This window comes from Coregonus clupeaformis, chromosome 7 (assembly GCF_020615455.1).
Source record: "Coregonus clupeaformis isolate EN_2021a chromosome 7, ASM2061545v1, whole genome shotgun sequence".
Lineage (NCBI taxonomy): Eukaryota > Metazoa > Chordata > Actinopteri > Salmoniformes > Salmonidae > Coregonus > Coregonus clupeaformis.
The window spans coordinates 39955172-39971437 of record NC_059198.1 but is presented as its reverse complement, the minus strand read 5'-3'; the positions used below and the strand labels follow the sequence as shown (position 1 = coordinate 39971437).

The 16266-nt window shown below is 42.6% G+C and overlaps 1 protein-coding gene across 2 annotated transcripts in view; it reads right to left on the bottom strand.

Moving 5' to 3' along the window:
• The window catches only part of LOC121569170 (guanine nucleotide-binding protein G(olf) subunit alpha), a 70770-nt gene that overhangs the window by 6440 nt on the left and 48064 nt on the right, over positions 1-16266 (bottom strand). For both annotated transcript variants that reach the window (XM_041879867.2, XM_041879868.2), the window contains exons 6-7: positions 3723-3777; positions 3273-3346 (exon numbers count right to left, since the gene is read on the bottom strand). In XM_041879867.2, the coding sequence (XP_041735801.1) occupies positions 3273-3346; positions 3723-3777 (129 nt within the window). The remainder of the gene's footprint in view (positions 1-3272; positions 3347-3722; positions 3778-16266) is intronic.

Sequence of the window (16266 nt, the reverse complement as noted above, 5' to 3'; positions counted from 1 at the left end):
AAATTGTTTTTTCCCCTCATCAATCTACACACAATACCCCATAATGACAAAGCAAAAAGAGGGTTTTAGAAAAACGGAAATATGACATTTACATAAGTATTCAGACCCTTTACTCAGTACTTTTTTTTTTTTCTTTCTTTTTTTTTTGGGGGGGGATGGATCAGCTTAATATTGCAGATAGATTGTATCTTCTATCAATGTAATTGTCTGCATCACTTCCAATCCCCCATGTTTATTTTTATTTTTTATATATATATTCCCCTTTATTACTTTTCAACCCCACCATCCTTTCCCTACTTGGAGTAAATTAGTGAACAACAACGCCCAGGCCTCTACTTCCGGTCTATACTTACTATCTACACCTTATGGACAGAGTTAATTTTACAATAATTCTATATATATATATATATATATATATATATATATATATATATATATATATATATTTATTTATTTTTTTTGCTCCTGAACTTCTTCTACTCTCAACCTCTCCGATCATTTTCATGATGTCCATCCGGTTTGCTTCTAAATGCCATATCTTTCTAACTGTGCTCTTTCCCAAAAGCTCCCAACATACAACCTATATACTTATTATGGACACAGTATGCTTACATTATTAGCTATCTTTGTTATTATTTGTTGTTATTTGTTATTAGTCCCATCCTTCAACTCTATTCAATACCTCCCATCTATCTCTTAACACCATCCATATAGGATTTCTATTTGCCATATATATTTCAACCGTACTGTGATGTTTTACAAAAGTTCTGAACCTTTCTATTCTCATTGCTTCTACAGATTGTGAATTAAAAATAAACATTTTTGCTAAAAGTATTATTATATTATTGATTGATTGACTATGACTTTTCAGATCACCCAGTAATGCTATCTGCAAGGTTAGTTCCAGGTAAATATTGCAATCCTTTAGCCATTCCTGGACCTGTGTCCAAAAACAAGCTACAAATGGACAGAACCAAAACAAATGATCTAATGATTCTATCTCTTCACAGCAAAATCTGCAGAGCTGGGAAGATTGTATCCCCCATATAAATAACATTCTATTGGTAGCAAGAATTTTATATAATAATTTAAATTGAAAGATTCTAATTTTTGAATCCGGTGTCGTTTTGCGTGTCAGTTCATAAACACTATGCCATGGGATCGGTACGTCAAAGATCTCTTCCCAACTATTTTGCAATCTATATGGGACGGCTGTCAATCCTTTGGTCCTTAAGTGAAACTGATATACTTTTTTATTTATCACAGTTTTCCTTAACCAATTATGTTCTTTAATGCAAGGCCGACAGACAAGTTCCTTACTTTCTCCCCCTTCAACTTTCCTCTTCCACTTTTGCGGTAAGGCTGCAATTATTTGGTTGTAATTTTGGGTAGAGCAGACATTTCCATATGTTTTTGTTAGCTGCATGTGCGACATAACTCCACCAGTCCTACCGATGATATCATTTACGAAGATTATACCTTTTTTAAACATTCTGTCAAAAATAAAGGTACTCAGTACTTTGTTGAAGCACCTTTAGCAGCGATTACAGCCTTGAGTCTTCTTGGTTATGACGCTACAAGCTTGGCACACCTGTATTTGGGGAGTTTCTCCCATTCTTCTCTGCAGATACTCTCAAGCTCTGTCAGGTTGGATAGGGAGCGTCACTGCACAGCTATTTTCAGGTCTCTCCAGAGATGTTCGATCGGGTTCAAGTCCGGGCTCTGGCTGGGCCAGTCAAGGACATTCAGAGACTTGTCCCGAAGCCACTCCTGCGATGTCTTGGCTGTGTGCTTAGGGTCGTTGTCCTGTTGGAAGTTGAACCTTTACCCTAGTCGGAGGTCCTGAGCGCTCTGGAGCAGATTTTCATCAAGGATCTCTCTGTACTTTTCTCCGTTCATCTTTCCCTCGATCCTGACTAGTCTCCCAGTCCCTGCCGCTGAAAAACATCCCCACAACATGATGCTGCCACCACCATGCTTCACGTTGGGATGGTGCCAGGTTTCCTCCAGACGTGATGCTTGGCATTCAGGCCAAAGTGTTCAATATTGGTTTGATCAGACCAGAAAATCTTGTTTCTCATGGTCTGAGAGTCCTTTAGGTGCCTTTTGGCAAACTCCAAGCGGGCTGTCGTGCCTTTTACTGAGGAGTGGCTTCCGTTTGGTCACTACCATAAAGGCCTAATTGGTGTAGTGCTGCAGAGATGGTTGTCCTTCTGGAAGGTTCTCCCATCCCCACAGAGGAACTCTAGAGCTCTGTCAGAGTGATCATCGGGTTCTTGGTCACCTCCCTGACCAAGGCCCTTCTTAGCCGATTGCTCAGTTTGGCCGGGCGGCCAGCTCTAGGATGAGTCTAGCTGGTTCCAAACTTCTTCCATTTAAGAATGATGGAGGCCACTGTGTTCTTGGGGACCTTCAATGCCGCATACATTTTTTGATACCCTTCCCCAGATCTGTTCCTCGACACAATCCTGTCGTCTCGGAGCTCTACGGACAATTCCTTCGACCTCATGGCTTGGTTTTTGCTCTGACATGAACTGTCAACTGTGGGACCTTATATAGACAGGTGTGTGCCGTTCCAAATCATGTCCAATCAATTGTAGAAACATCACAAGGATGATCAATAGAAACAGGATGCACCTGAGATCAATTTTGAGTCTCATAGTAAAGGGTCTGAATATGTATGTAAATAAGGTATTTATGTTTTGTCATTATGGGGTATTGTGTGTAGATTGTTATTTATTTAATACATTTTTGAATAAGGCTGTAAGGTACCAAAATGTAGAAAAAGTCAAGGGGTCTGAATACTTTCCGAATGCACTGTAGGTGTCTTATAGAATGGGGATTTGTCAATAAAGACCTTGCGATACAGTCGATTGGACTAGTTTTCTGCATGGAGTGATGATGATAGAAACAGAGCTCTTGTGGGTAAAGTTAACCACTACACTAAACCACTTGGCAGTATGTTGAGTTCCCGTGTTGTGGTGTTTTAGAGCAGATACTGCTTTCCTATTTAGTGTGCATACGAGACAAAATTGTCATTTCCCCAATGGCATCCAAATAAAAACCTAACACAAACAGAAGCAACAAGGCTTTATGTTTTGCATGACATCCAGTTAAACTGAAATGAAAAATGACCCTGTGACCACAAGGTGGGGACATTTCCATTATAATATGAAACCACAATGGCCATGTACAGTACAAAGTTCATACAGTTAATACAACAGACAACGATGGGTACCATTACATCAGAATAAAGGAAATGGGAAACTTACTGAAAGTTCACTTTGTCAACTTGAAATCTTGTTTCGAAAATCCCTGAAGTCAAAACTCGGCAGCGAAGCAAGTCCTGGGGTTCAGAACAAGAGGAGAACAAGAGGAGAACAGAGATGAAGAGATGCACAAAAGGAATGAGTAGAAAAGAGAGGTAGAGGTAGAGAGAGAGGTAGAGAGAGAGAGAGAGAGAGAGAGAGAGAGAGAGAGAGAGAGAGAGAGAGAGAGAGAGAGAGAGAGAGAGAGAGAGAGAGAGAGAGAGAGAGAGAGAGAGGGAGAGAGAGAGAGAGAGAGAGAGAGAGAGAGAGAGAGAGACTAAAAGTGTATGATGTTTTCCTACACAGTGCTTATTGATTAAGCAATACAGCTACAGCTATGGTTGGTAACATTTGACATGTCATTTTATTACTACATTTTTAGCCATGCTTTAGATCGTTAAAAAGTCATCTTACCTGATCTGTTGGTGTGTAGTCATTCGACCTCACCGACTCAATTCTGTCCAAGAAGCTGCAAAACACAAAACAAAACACATAATTATACGACACTGCCCTGGATCTTAAGAACAGTAAATATCACAGTCATTACAGTAGATATAGCTTAAGATCTGACTCTACAAACTAAGGAAAGGCACTAATGTGTCTGTTGCCAGTGTGCTTTTAAACCACTCCCATATCACATGCACAACTACGTACGCATTCACGCACACACACACACACCAACAACACCCAAGTGTGTTCCTGGCTAGATGCAGCATATGGCTGGATATGGCGGCTGGTTTTGGAGCTGGGGCTCTGAGACAGTCAGTGGTTAGGGACAGGAGAAGAGGGAGGGACAGGGTACATGTGTGATATGCCAACTCTGGAGAAATGCACAGTACAACAAAGCAACATTTCTTTCTATCAAACAGACAATGGATCAGAAGGCTAGCATAGAACAATCATATACAGAATATCTCATCTCAATACATAGAGCAGAGATATATTGTAAGATATAGAATGGGGTCCGTTCTATTCACTGCATTTCTATGTGTTTCACCTCACTATGACGACGGACTATAATACTACTGCAGGGCTGATCCCAGCACTGTACCATCCGTCCCCAGTAGAGGGCAGCAGAGCGCGTCCCCCGCCTATTTATGTCCCCCTTTTCCTGTCCCATTACATAAGACTGCAATTAGTTCCTGCCAGAGCTAGACGAGAGCCTCTCGCTCTGGTGTGCACGAGCTGCATGTTCCCTGGGTGTGTGTGTGTGTGTGTGTCCCTGCGGTAGAAGAGACGGGGGTAAAGACACACACAGACACACACACACGCATTGCAGCCTGAAACCGCTGAACAGCATGGTGATATCACCAGCACTGTCACTGGTATAAACCAGCAGATACCACACTAAAAATCTCAATTCTGTTCTGTTCTATTCTGTTCTGTTCTATTCTAGGAAGCAACCACCATTAAGGGCAGTTCTGTACAGGTTTATTTGACGTTGTGTTTTACCTAAGAATTCAGTTCTAGGAACTGACTGATATGATATGTGTGTGATGACAATGATCACACTATGAGCCTTAGGGAAGTCCAACTGACTCAGTCCTCATCTCTAAGTACCTAGAAAAGGGCCAACCAGGTCTATTTAACCAGTCACTGTTCACAGACACCGTTGGATCCACTAAAACCTTCATTTTACAGTAAAGAAATAACCATGTAGACCCCCCCCCCCCATCAACACTCAGCTATTAAATGCAAGGATGACCTGTTAATCCACAAACAGACCAACGCTGCCCTGCTTTTTAAACTCATAGACTTGTCCATAGCCTACATCTACTGGACTGATGCTATTAATTGGTTGAATGGAAAGATGGGATCAATAGTTTCCACATTTTGAGTGGTTGGTGTGGAAATCTGGTCAGTCACCAAAACAACAACACAACTCACAGGGAATGGCGTTATCAGAAGAACCTGACAGTTTCAAATAATAAGGAGAGAAATAAATTTAAAAAATCATAAGATCCGGACGGCCTATACTGTAGTCTTTTCTACTTCTAATAATAAATTGAAGAAAATGGCAGCATTTTAAACCACAAGTTATGGTATAAAGGTAAATATGTAAGCTTGATGGAGTATGAACCCATTTCACACTAGGATGCTGTATGTTACATTTTAATATTTCTTGTCATTTAGCAGACGCTCTTATCCAGAGCGACTTACAGTTCATACATTTTCATACTTTTTTCGTACTGGTCCCCCGTGGGAATCGAACCCACAACCCTGGCGTTGCAAGCGCCACACTCTACCAACTGAGCCACACATGCATTCATAAAGACAGAAACATGCGCGCACACACACAGGATCTCAGTTACACACCAGAGCAGTGCACTAAAATAGCTCTGTCTGGTTCTAGTGTTACATGTTTGAATTGCTGCTGGGTGTTTATGTGTGTGAGTCTGGCCTGCTCATCTCTGGCTCTGCCAAAAAACGGCAGGAATTTACACAACTCCTATATTCCTGGTAGCAGCAGTCGTTTAACATTACGAATTCTATCTCTATCCAGATCTGAAATGAAACCCTATTCCCTATATAGTGTACTACTTTTCACCAAAGCCCAGCTCTGATCCAAATTAATGCTATAGTCTGAAATTATATACAATATTTCTCATTTAGTGTGCACTACTTTTGACCTATGTGGGCTCTGGTCAAAAGTAGTACGCTATATAGGGAATAGGTTGGCATTGATGTCTAGGGGGAAATGAGGGAAGAACATGAAGATTTAGTTGACTAGATTTATGTTAGGAGGATTCTTAGTGCTACTAAAGCCTGTGATAGGAGCTCTCGTTCTCCCTGGCAACGGAGAGAGTTTATACGAGGAAAGACGGGGCCATTTTGCATCCTAACAGATCGCACACAGACAAACACACAGACAGAGACACACACACACACCCAGCTGCAGGGGAGCTGGGGCTAAAAATATCCCTGGGAATGGATCCGCTCCGAAAAAGACAGATTATACAAGCCCCGAGCGGGCATATAAAAACACACACACACAAGCACGCACACACACACACACACACAAGAGCTGGGACAATAAACCGAAAATGATAAACACGGACCATCACTTATCGCAGACATTTAGCTGATATTGTTAATTACGATAAGTAGCCTATGCTAGGGAAATTAAATGAAATAAGTTTGCTAAAATATGGGTATTGTTAATGGGACAATTGATGGCTACAACCATCAAACTAGTAGTAGTAGCTGATCTTTCTACCATGGAAAGGTAAATACCTGTCGTCTATTTGTGGAAAAATCACCCTGATTAACTCTTTAGTCATATCCCAGTTGACCTATTTACTTATGGCCATACCTACACCGAATGACTTGTTAAAAAAATTATATGAGCAAAAAATATTCCACTTTATTTGGAATGACAAACCTGACAAAATTAAACTGGCCTATTTATATAATGTATATGAATTCGGAGGGCTAAAATGATTAAATATTAAAGCATTGAACCTCTCACTAAAGGCTTCAGTCATACAAAAGTTCTACTTTAATCCCAACTGGTTCTCCAGCAGATTAGGAAGAATGGCTCATCCAGTGTTCAAAAATAGCCTCTTTCTCTCACTTTCGGTTATTTGACAATTAAATAATCTCCAAAATATTGCTATTTTAAAAACAAGCCATAGAAAGCTGGTTGCAATTTCAGTTTAATCCACCAGAAAAGACAAAGCAAATATTACAAAAATATATTATGGTTAAACTCAAATATACTAATTGATAAAAATACTCTATAATGTTTTTGTTTTTAGTCATTTAGCAGACGCTCATATCCAGAGCGACTTACAGTTAGAGAGTGCATACATTTTCATACTGGCCCCCTGTGGGAAACGAACCCACAACCCTGGCGTTGCAAGCGCCATGCTCTACCAACTTTGTTAATGATATCATAAATAGGACTGGTGGAGTTGTGTCACATATGCAGCTAAAAATGGAGGAGGAAAGTGGAAGGGGGAGAAGCTAAGGAACTTGTCTGTCAGCCCTGCCTTAAAGACTAAAATGTGTCTTTTTTTTGTGATAAATACAAAATTATACCAGTTCCATTTAAAGACCATAAAAATGACAGATACGTCATACAGGTTGCAAAATAGTTCGGAAGAGATTTGTGATGTGCCGATTCCATGGTACATGGTTTATGAACTGATACACAAAACAACGGCAGATTCAAAACTTTGAATTTTTAAATTTAAATTATTATACACAATTATTGCAACCAATATAATGTTATGTATATGGGGGATACAACTATCCTAGGTCTGCAGATTTTGCTGCGAAGAGACAGAATCCATAGATCACTTGTTTTGGTACTGCCCATATGTAGCTTGTTTTTGGTCGCGGGTTCAGGAATGGCTGAAAAATCACAACATTTATCTAAAGCTAACTCTGCAAATAGCTCTGCTGGGTGACTTGAAAAGCCATAGTCATTTGATCAATAATATAATAATACTCTTAGTAAAAATGGTCATCTTTAATTTACAATCTGTAGAAACTATGAGAATAGAAAGGTTCATAACTTTTGTGAAATATCAAAGCACAGTTGAAAAAGATATGGCAAGTAGAAATCAAAACTGGATGGTTTTCAGAGATAGATGTGAGGGGTTGAGGGTAGCTGAAGGATGGGACAAACAAATAGATAACTAGTGTAATATGTACTGTGTCCATAAAATGTATATAGTATGTATAAGCTGGAAGTAGAAGCCTAAGTATTGTTGTCCATTATTTTACTTCAATTAGGGGACGGGTGGTAGGGTTAGGGGAAAATAATAAAGAAGGAAAATATATTTTTACAAAATAAGAAAAAAATATATATGGGGGATTGGAAATGATGCAGACAATTACATTGATAGAACCCACAATCTATCTGCAATATTAAAGCTGACTACCCTCTAAAAAAAATTATAAAATAAAAAGTAGTAGTAATAGTTTAAAGGATAATTTGCACATTAATGTTATAAACGTATTATTCTATTTAGGGAAGGACAGCGCAGCACATACACTGGGCAGGCCCCACCAGTTTGACACACACATACACAAAAACAACTAGATTTATGGACATGCTTTTGAGGAACTGCTCATGGAGATGGAGAGAGAGAGAGAGAGAGAGAGAGAGAGAGAGAGAGAGAGAGAGAGAGAGAGAGAGAGAGAGAGAGAGAGAGAGAGAGAGAGAGAGAGAGAGAGAGAGAGAGAGAGAGAGAGAGAGAGAGAGAGAGAGAGAGAGAGAGAGAGAGAGAGAGAGAGAGAGAGAGAGAGAGAGAGAGAGAGAGAGAGAGAGAGAGAGAGAGAGAGAGAGAGAGAGAGAGAGAGAGAGAGAGAGAGAGAGAGAGAGAGAGAGAGAGAGAGAGAGAGAGAGAGAGAGAGAGAGAGAGAGAGAGAGAGAGAGAGAGAGAGAGAGAGAGAGAGAGAGAGAGAGAGAGAGAGAGAGAGAGAGAGAGAGAGAGAGAGAGAGAGAGAGAGAGAGAGAGAGAGAGAGAGAGAGAGAGAGAGAGAGAGAGAGAGAGAGAGAGAGAGAGAGAGAGAGAGAGAGAGAGAGAGAGAGAGAGAGAGAGAGAGAGAGAGAGAGAGAGAGAGAGAGAGAGAGAGAGAGAGAGAGAGAGAGAGAGAGAGAGAGAGAGAGAGAGAGAGAGAGAGAGAGAGAGAGAGAGAGAGAGAGAGAGAGAGAGAGAGAGAGAGAGAGAGAGAGAGAGAGAGAGAGAGAGAGAGAGAGAGAGAGAGAGAGAGAGAGAGAGAGAGAGAGAGAGAGAGAGAGAGAGAGAGAGAGAGAGAGAGAGAGAGAGAGAGAGAGAGAGAGAGAGAGAGAGAGAGAGAGAGAGAGAGAGAGAGAGAGAGAGAGAGAGAGAGAGAGAGAGAGAGAGAGAGAGAGAGAGAGAGAGAGAGAGAGAGAGAGAGAGAGAGAGAGAGAGAGAGAGAGAGAGAGAGAGAGAGAGAGAGAGAGAGAGAGAGAGAGAGAGAGAGAGAGAGAGAGAGAGAGAGAGAGAGAGAGAGAGAGAGAGAGGTCCGTATCTCTACAGCTGGTCCAATCACTAACTTCCATAAATAAAACATGGACGGAAATAGAAGCTGAGCCGCGTTAGGACGTTTGATTTATCCAAAAGGAACAGGGCCAGCTTCTTGACGGCGAGGCTCTGTTTGTGTTATTCCTCTAGCGGCCTCTGTGTGGCGCCCCCTCTGACTGAGATGGGTGAAGCGAGAGCACCTCCTTTTGTGACTGACTGTGCCTGCGTTGGGCTGCAGCTGGGTTGCCATGGAAACCCCTGTCAGCTGGGTCGATAGAGAGTGCTCCTCCTCTTCCTTAGCTGGCTTGCGCTCGCTCGCTCACTCACACACACACACACACACACACACACACACACACACAGCAGACATGCGTGTATGCGCCTAGACCTCTTTCCGGTAGGTCTCAGTAAAAACACACACAGACACACACACAGACTCTCAAACACAGACACAACCATAGGCAATGAAACAATCACAAACAAACCCACACGTCTACAATAGCCTAGAATAGAATCAAACGTAAACAAAGACACACTCGCGAGTACACACACACATCTCTCCCCCTGCACCACACTCTCCTACTCCACCTTGTGAGGAATACAAATATGTCAAAATTCAGTCCAACAATATGAGAAAAGAAGCCATAACAGCTGGGCCTAACTGTCTGGGGAGAGAACCCATAAACTAGCCAAAGAATCACAGTGTACATCACACACACGGTCTTCAGATTTTATCTGGCTACAAACATCTGCACATGGACAAACAATGACCAAAAGATATGTGGGGAATAATGAAGGTAAACTAGAGAACGAATGAACTGACGAGGACCAAGTGGTAGAGAAGAAGGATGGGCCTACTCTATCCTCCATTTGAGATGCATTACCACCAGGATTGGAGCTATATAGTATAGTTGCCATTTGGGGCCTATATACAGAAGTTGCCGTACACATTAGTCAAACCAGAGTCAAAGGTATAAGTATATAATCCTAAAACACAGCATATCTTCTGAGCATGCAGTAGTTGTGTGTGTGTGTCTTTTGTGCGTGTGTGTGCTATATTTACATTTTATATTTTAGTCATTTAGCAGACGCTCTTATCCAGAGCAACTTACAGTTAGTGATTGCATACATTTTTCATGACTATAGCAAATGCTCTGTGTACAGTCGTGGTCAAAAGTTTTGAGAATGACACAAGTATTGGTCTTCACAAAGTTTGCTGCTTCAGTGTTTTTAGATATTTTTGTCAGATGTTACTATGGTATACTGAAGTATAATTACAAGCATTCCATAAGTTTCAAAGGCTTTTATTGACAATTACATTACGTTTATGCAAAGATTCAATATTTGCAGTGTTGACCCTTCTTTTTCAAGACCTCTGCAATCCGCCCTGGCATGCTGTCAATTAACTTCTGGGCCACATCCTGACTGATGGCAGCCCATTCTTGCATAATCAATGCTTGGAGTTTGTCAGAATTTGTGGGGTTTTGTTTGTCCACCCGCCTCTTGAGGATTGACCACAAGTTCTCAATGGGATTAAGGTCTGGGGAGTTTCCTGGCCATGGACCCAAAATGTCTATGTTTTGTACCCCGAGCCACTTAGTTATCGCTTTTGCCTTATGGCAAGGTGCTCCATCATGCTGGAAAAGGCATTGTTCGTCACCAAACTGTTCTTGGATGGTTGGGAGAAGTTGCTCTCGGAGGATGTGTTGGTACCATTCTTTATTCATGTCTGTGTTTTTAGGCAAAATTGTGAGTGAGCCCACTCCCTTGGCTGAGAAGCAACCCCACACACGAACGGTCTCAGGATGCTTTACTGTTGGCATGACACAGCACTGATGGTAGCGCTCACCTTGTCTTCTCCGGACAAGCTTTTTTCCGGATGCCCCAAATAATCGGAAAGGGAATTCATCAGAGAAAATGACTTTACTCCACTCCTCAGCAGTCCAATCCCTGTACCTTTTGCAGAATATGTTTTTCCTGGAGAGAAGTGGCTTCCTCGCTGCCCTTCTTGACACCAGGCCATCCTCCAAAAGTCTTCGCCTCACTGTGCGTGCAGATGCACTCACACCTGCCTGCTGCCATTCCTGAGCAAGCTCTGCACTGGTGGTGCCCCGATCCCGCAGCTCAATCAACTTTAGGAGACGGTCCTGGCCCTTGCTGGACTTTCTTGGGCGCCCTGAAGCCTTCTTCACAACAATTGAACCTCTCTCCTTGAAGTTATTGATGATCCGATAAATGGTTGATTTAGGTGCAATCTTACTAGCAGCAATATCCTTGCCTGTGAAGCCCTTTTTGTGCAAAGCAATGATGACGGCACGTGTTTCCTTACAGGTAACCATGGTTAACAGAGGAAGAACAATGATTTCAAGCACCACCCTCCTTTTAAAGCTTCCAGTCTGTTATTCTAACTCAATCAGCATGACAGAGTGATCTCCAGCCTTGTCCTCGTCAACACTCTCACCTGTGTTAACGAGTGAATCACTGACATGATGTCAGCTGGTCCTTTTGTGGCAGGGCTGAAGTGCAGTGGAAATGTTTTTTGGGGATTAAGTTCATTGTCATGGCAAAGAGGGACTTTGCAATTAATTGCAATTCATCTGATCACTCTTCATAACATTCTGTAGTATATGCAAAATGCCATCATAAAAACTGAGGCAGCAGACTTTGTGAAAATTAATATTTGTGTCATTCTCAAAACTTTTGACCACGACTGTATGTAGTCTGTGTGGGGCCGTCCCCTTCACTTTCCTAAGACAGCTAGCTTTCACGTCTCCTTCACACGTGCACGCGCACACACGTCCCCAGCTTGTCGCACTCCTGAGTGACAGAGGAGGGGGTGGAAGGCACTGGGGGCTCTCCATCACTGATGAGGCTTCACACAAGGATGAGCCAACTGTGAGCACACACACACACACACACACCTCTAAGGGCTACCGATCCCTCTCCACTACCATCACAAATGTGTGAGTGCCTGTGCTGCTATAATCAGAGCTGGTGTCACAAAGAAATTCTCTCCTAAAGCCTTCTGCCCGTGAACAGAAGTGGGTTCCGTGAACCGTGCTGCTTGGTTGAGTGTTTGGCAGGACTATGTGCTATGTGTATGTGCACATCTCACAGTCTGAGTGTAGGTGTGTGTGTGTGTTTATGTTAGTGTGTGCACTGCAGACCACCTCATACAGTGGATTGCAAAAGTATTCACCCCCCTTGGCATTTTTCTTATCTTGTTGCCTTACAACCTGGAATTAAAATATATTTTTTTGGGGGGGTTGTATCATTTGATTTACACAACATGCCTACCACTTTGAAGATGCAAAATATTTTTTTGTTGTTGAAACAAACAAGAAATAAGACAAAAAAACAGAAAACTTGAGCCTGCATAACTATTCACCCCCCCCCCCCAATTCCAGCTGCAAGTCTCTTGGAGTATGTCTCTATAAGCTTGACACATCTAGCCACTGGGATTTCTGCCCATTCTTCAAGGCAAAACTGCTCCAGCTCCTTCAGGTTGGATGGGTTTCGCTGGTGTACAGCAATCTTTAAGTCATACCACAGATTCTCAATTGGATTGAGGTCTGGGCTTTGACTAGGCCATTCCTAGACATTTAAATGTTTCCCCTTAAACCACTCGAGTGTTGCTTTAGCAGTATGCTTAGGGTCATTGTCCTGCTGGAAGGTGAACCTCCGTCCCAGTCTCAAATCTCTGGAAGATTGAAACAGGTTTCTCTCAAAAATGTCCCTGTATTTAGTGCCATCCACCATTCCTTCAATTCTGACCAGTTTCCCAGTCCCTGCCGATGAAAAACATCCCCACAGCATGATGCTGCCACCACCATGCTTCACTGTGGGGATGGTGTTCTCGGGGTGATGAGAGGTGTTGGCTTTGCGCCAGACATAGCGTATTCCTTGATGGCCAAATAGCTCAATTTTAGTCTCATCTGACCAGAGTACCTTCTTCCATATGTTTGGGGAGTCTTCCACATGCCTTTTGGCGAACACCAAACATGTTGTTTGCTTATTTTTTTCTTTAAGCAATGGCTTTTTTCTGGCCACTCTTCGGTAAAGCCCAGCTCTGTGGAGTGTACGGCTTAAAGTGGTCCTATGGACAGATACTCCAATCTCCACTGTGGAGCTTTGCAGCTCCTTCAGGGTTATCTTTGGTGTCTTTGTTGCCTCTCTGATTAATGCCCTCCTTGCCTGGTCCGTGAGTTTTGGTGGGCGGACCTCTATTGGCAGGTTTGTTGTGGTTCCATTTTTTTTATAATGGATTTAAATGGTGCTCCGTGTGATGTTCAAAGTTTCAGATATTTTTTTATAACCCAACCCTGATCTGTACTTCTCCACAACTTTGTCTCTGACCTGTTTGGAGAGTTCCTTGGTCTTTATGGTGCCGCTTGCTTGGTAGTGCTTCTTGCTTAGTGGTGTTGCAGACTATGTGGCCTTTCAGAACAGGTGTATATATACTGAGATCATGTGACACTTAGATTGCACACAGGTGGACTTTATTTAACTAATTATGTGACTTCTGAAGGTAATTGGTTGCACCAGATCTTATTTAGGGGCTAAATAGCCTTGGTTTCTCAAATGACTGCCTCGCCTGGTTCACCAACTACTTCTCAGATAGAGTTCAATGTGTCAAATCGGAGGGCCTGTTGTCTGGACCTATGGCAGTCTCTATGGGGGTGCCACAGGGTTCAATTCTTGGGCCGACTCTTTTCTCCGTGTATATCAATGATGTCGCTCTTGCTGCTGGTGACTCTCAGATCCACCTTTACGCAGACGACACCATTTTGTATACATCTGGCCCTTCATTGGACACTGTGTTAACAAACCTCCAAACGCTTCAATGCCATACAACACTCCTTCAGTAGCCTCCAACTGCTCTTAAACACTAGTAAAACTAAATGCATGCTCTTCAATCGAACGCTGCTGGCACCCGCCCACCCGACTAGAATCACTACTCTCGACGGGTCTGACCTAGAGTATGTGGACAACTACAAATACCTAGGTGTCTGGTTAGACTGTAAACTCTCCTTCCAGACTCAAATTAAGAATATCCAATCCAAAGTTAAATCTAGAATCGGCTTCCTATTTCGCAACAAAGCCTCCTTCACTCATGCTGCCAAACATGCCCTCGTAAAACTGACTATCCTACCGATCCTTGACTTCGGCGATGTCATTAACAAAATAGCCTCCAACACTCTACTCAGCAAATTGGATGTAGTCTATCACAGTGCCATCCGTTTTGTCACCAAAGCCCCATATACTACCCACCACTGTGACCTGTACGCTCTTGTTGGCTGGTCCTCACTACATATTCGTCGCCAAACCCACTGGCTCCGAGCCATCTACAGTGGGGAGAACAAGTATTTGATACACTGCCGATTTTGCAGGTTTTCCCACTTACAAAGCATATAGAGGTCTGTAATTTTTATCATAGGTACACTTCAACTGTGAGAGACGGAATCTAAAACAAAAATCCAGAAAATCACATTGTATGATTTTTAAGTAATTAATTTGCATTTTATTGCATGACATAAGTATTTGATCACCTACCAACCAGTAAGAATTCCGGCTCTCACAGACCTGTTAGTTTTTCTTTAAGAAGCCCTCCTGTTCTCCACTCATTACCTGTATTAACTGCACCTGTTTGAACTCGTTACCTGTATAAAAGATACCTGTCCACACACTCAATCAAACAGACTCCAAACTCTCCACAATGGCCAAGACCAGAGAGCTGTGTAAGGACATCAAGAAGACAATTGTAGACAATAGGCAAGCAGCTTGGTGAGAAGGCAACAACTGTTGGCGCAATTATTAGAAAATGGAAGAAGTTCAAGATGACGGTCAATCACCCTTGGACTGGGGCTCCATGCAAGATCTCACCTCGTGGGGCATCAATGGGAAGGTGAGGGATCAGCCCAGAACTACACGGCAGGACCTGGTCAATGACCTGAAGAGAGCTGGGACCACAGTCTCAAAGAAAACCATTAGTAACACACTACGCCGTCATGGATTAAAATCCTGCAGCGCACGCAAGGTCCCCCTGCTCAAGCCAGCGCATGTCCAGGCCCGTCTGAAGTTTGCCAATGACCATCTGGATAATCCAGAGGAGGAATGGGAGAAGGTCATGTGGTCTGATGAGACAAAAATAGAGCTTTTTGGTCTAAACTCCACTCGCCGTGTTTGGAGGAAGAAGAAGGATGAGTACAACCCAAAGAACACCATCCCAGCCGTGAAGCATGGAGGTGGAAACATCATTCTTTGGGGATGCTTTTCTGCAAAGGGGACAGGACGACTGCACCGTATTGAGGAGAGGATGGATGGGGCCATGTATCGCGAGATCTTGGCCAACAACCTCCTTCCCTCAGTAAGAGCATTGAAGATGGTTCGTGGCTGGGTCTTCCAGCATGACAATGACCTGAAACACACAGCCAGGGCAACTAAGGAGTGGCTCCGTAAGAAGCATCTCAAGGTCCTGGAGTGGCCTAGCCAGTCTCCAGACCTGAACCCAATAGAAAATCTTTGGAGGGAGGTGAAAGTCCGTATTGCCCAGCGACAGCCCCGAAACCTGAAGGATCTGGAGAAGGTCTGTATGGAGGAGTGGGCCAAAATCCCTGCTGCAGTGTGTGCAAACCTGGTCAAGACCTACAGGAAACAAATAATCTTTGTAATTGCAAACAAAGGTTTCTGTACCAAATATAAAGTTCTGCTTTTCTGATGTATCAAATACTTATGTCATGCAATAAAATGCAAATTAATTACTTAAAAATCATACAATGTGATTTTCTGGATTTTTGTTTTAGATTCCGTCTCTCACAGTTGAAGTGTACCTATGATAAAAATTACAGACCTCTACATGCTTTGTAAGTAGGAAAACCTGCAAAATCGGCAGTGTATCAAATACTTGTTCTCCCCACTGTATAAATCACTGCTAGGCAAATCCCAACCTTATATTAGCT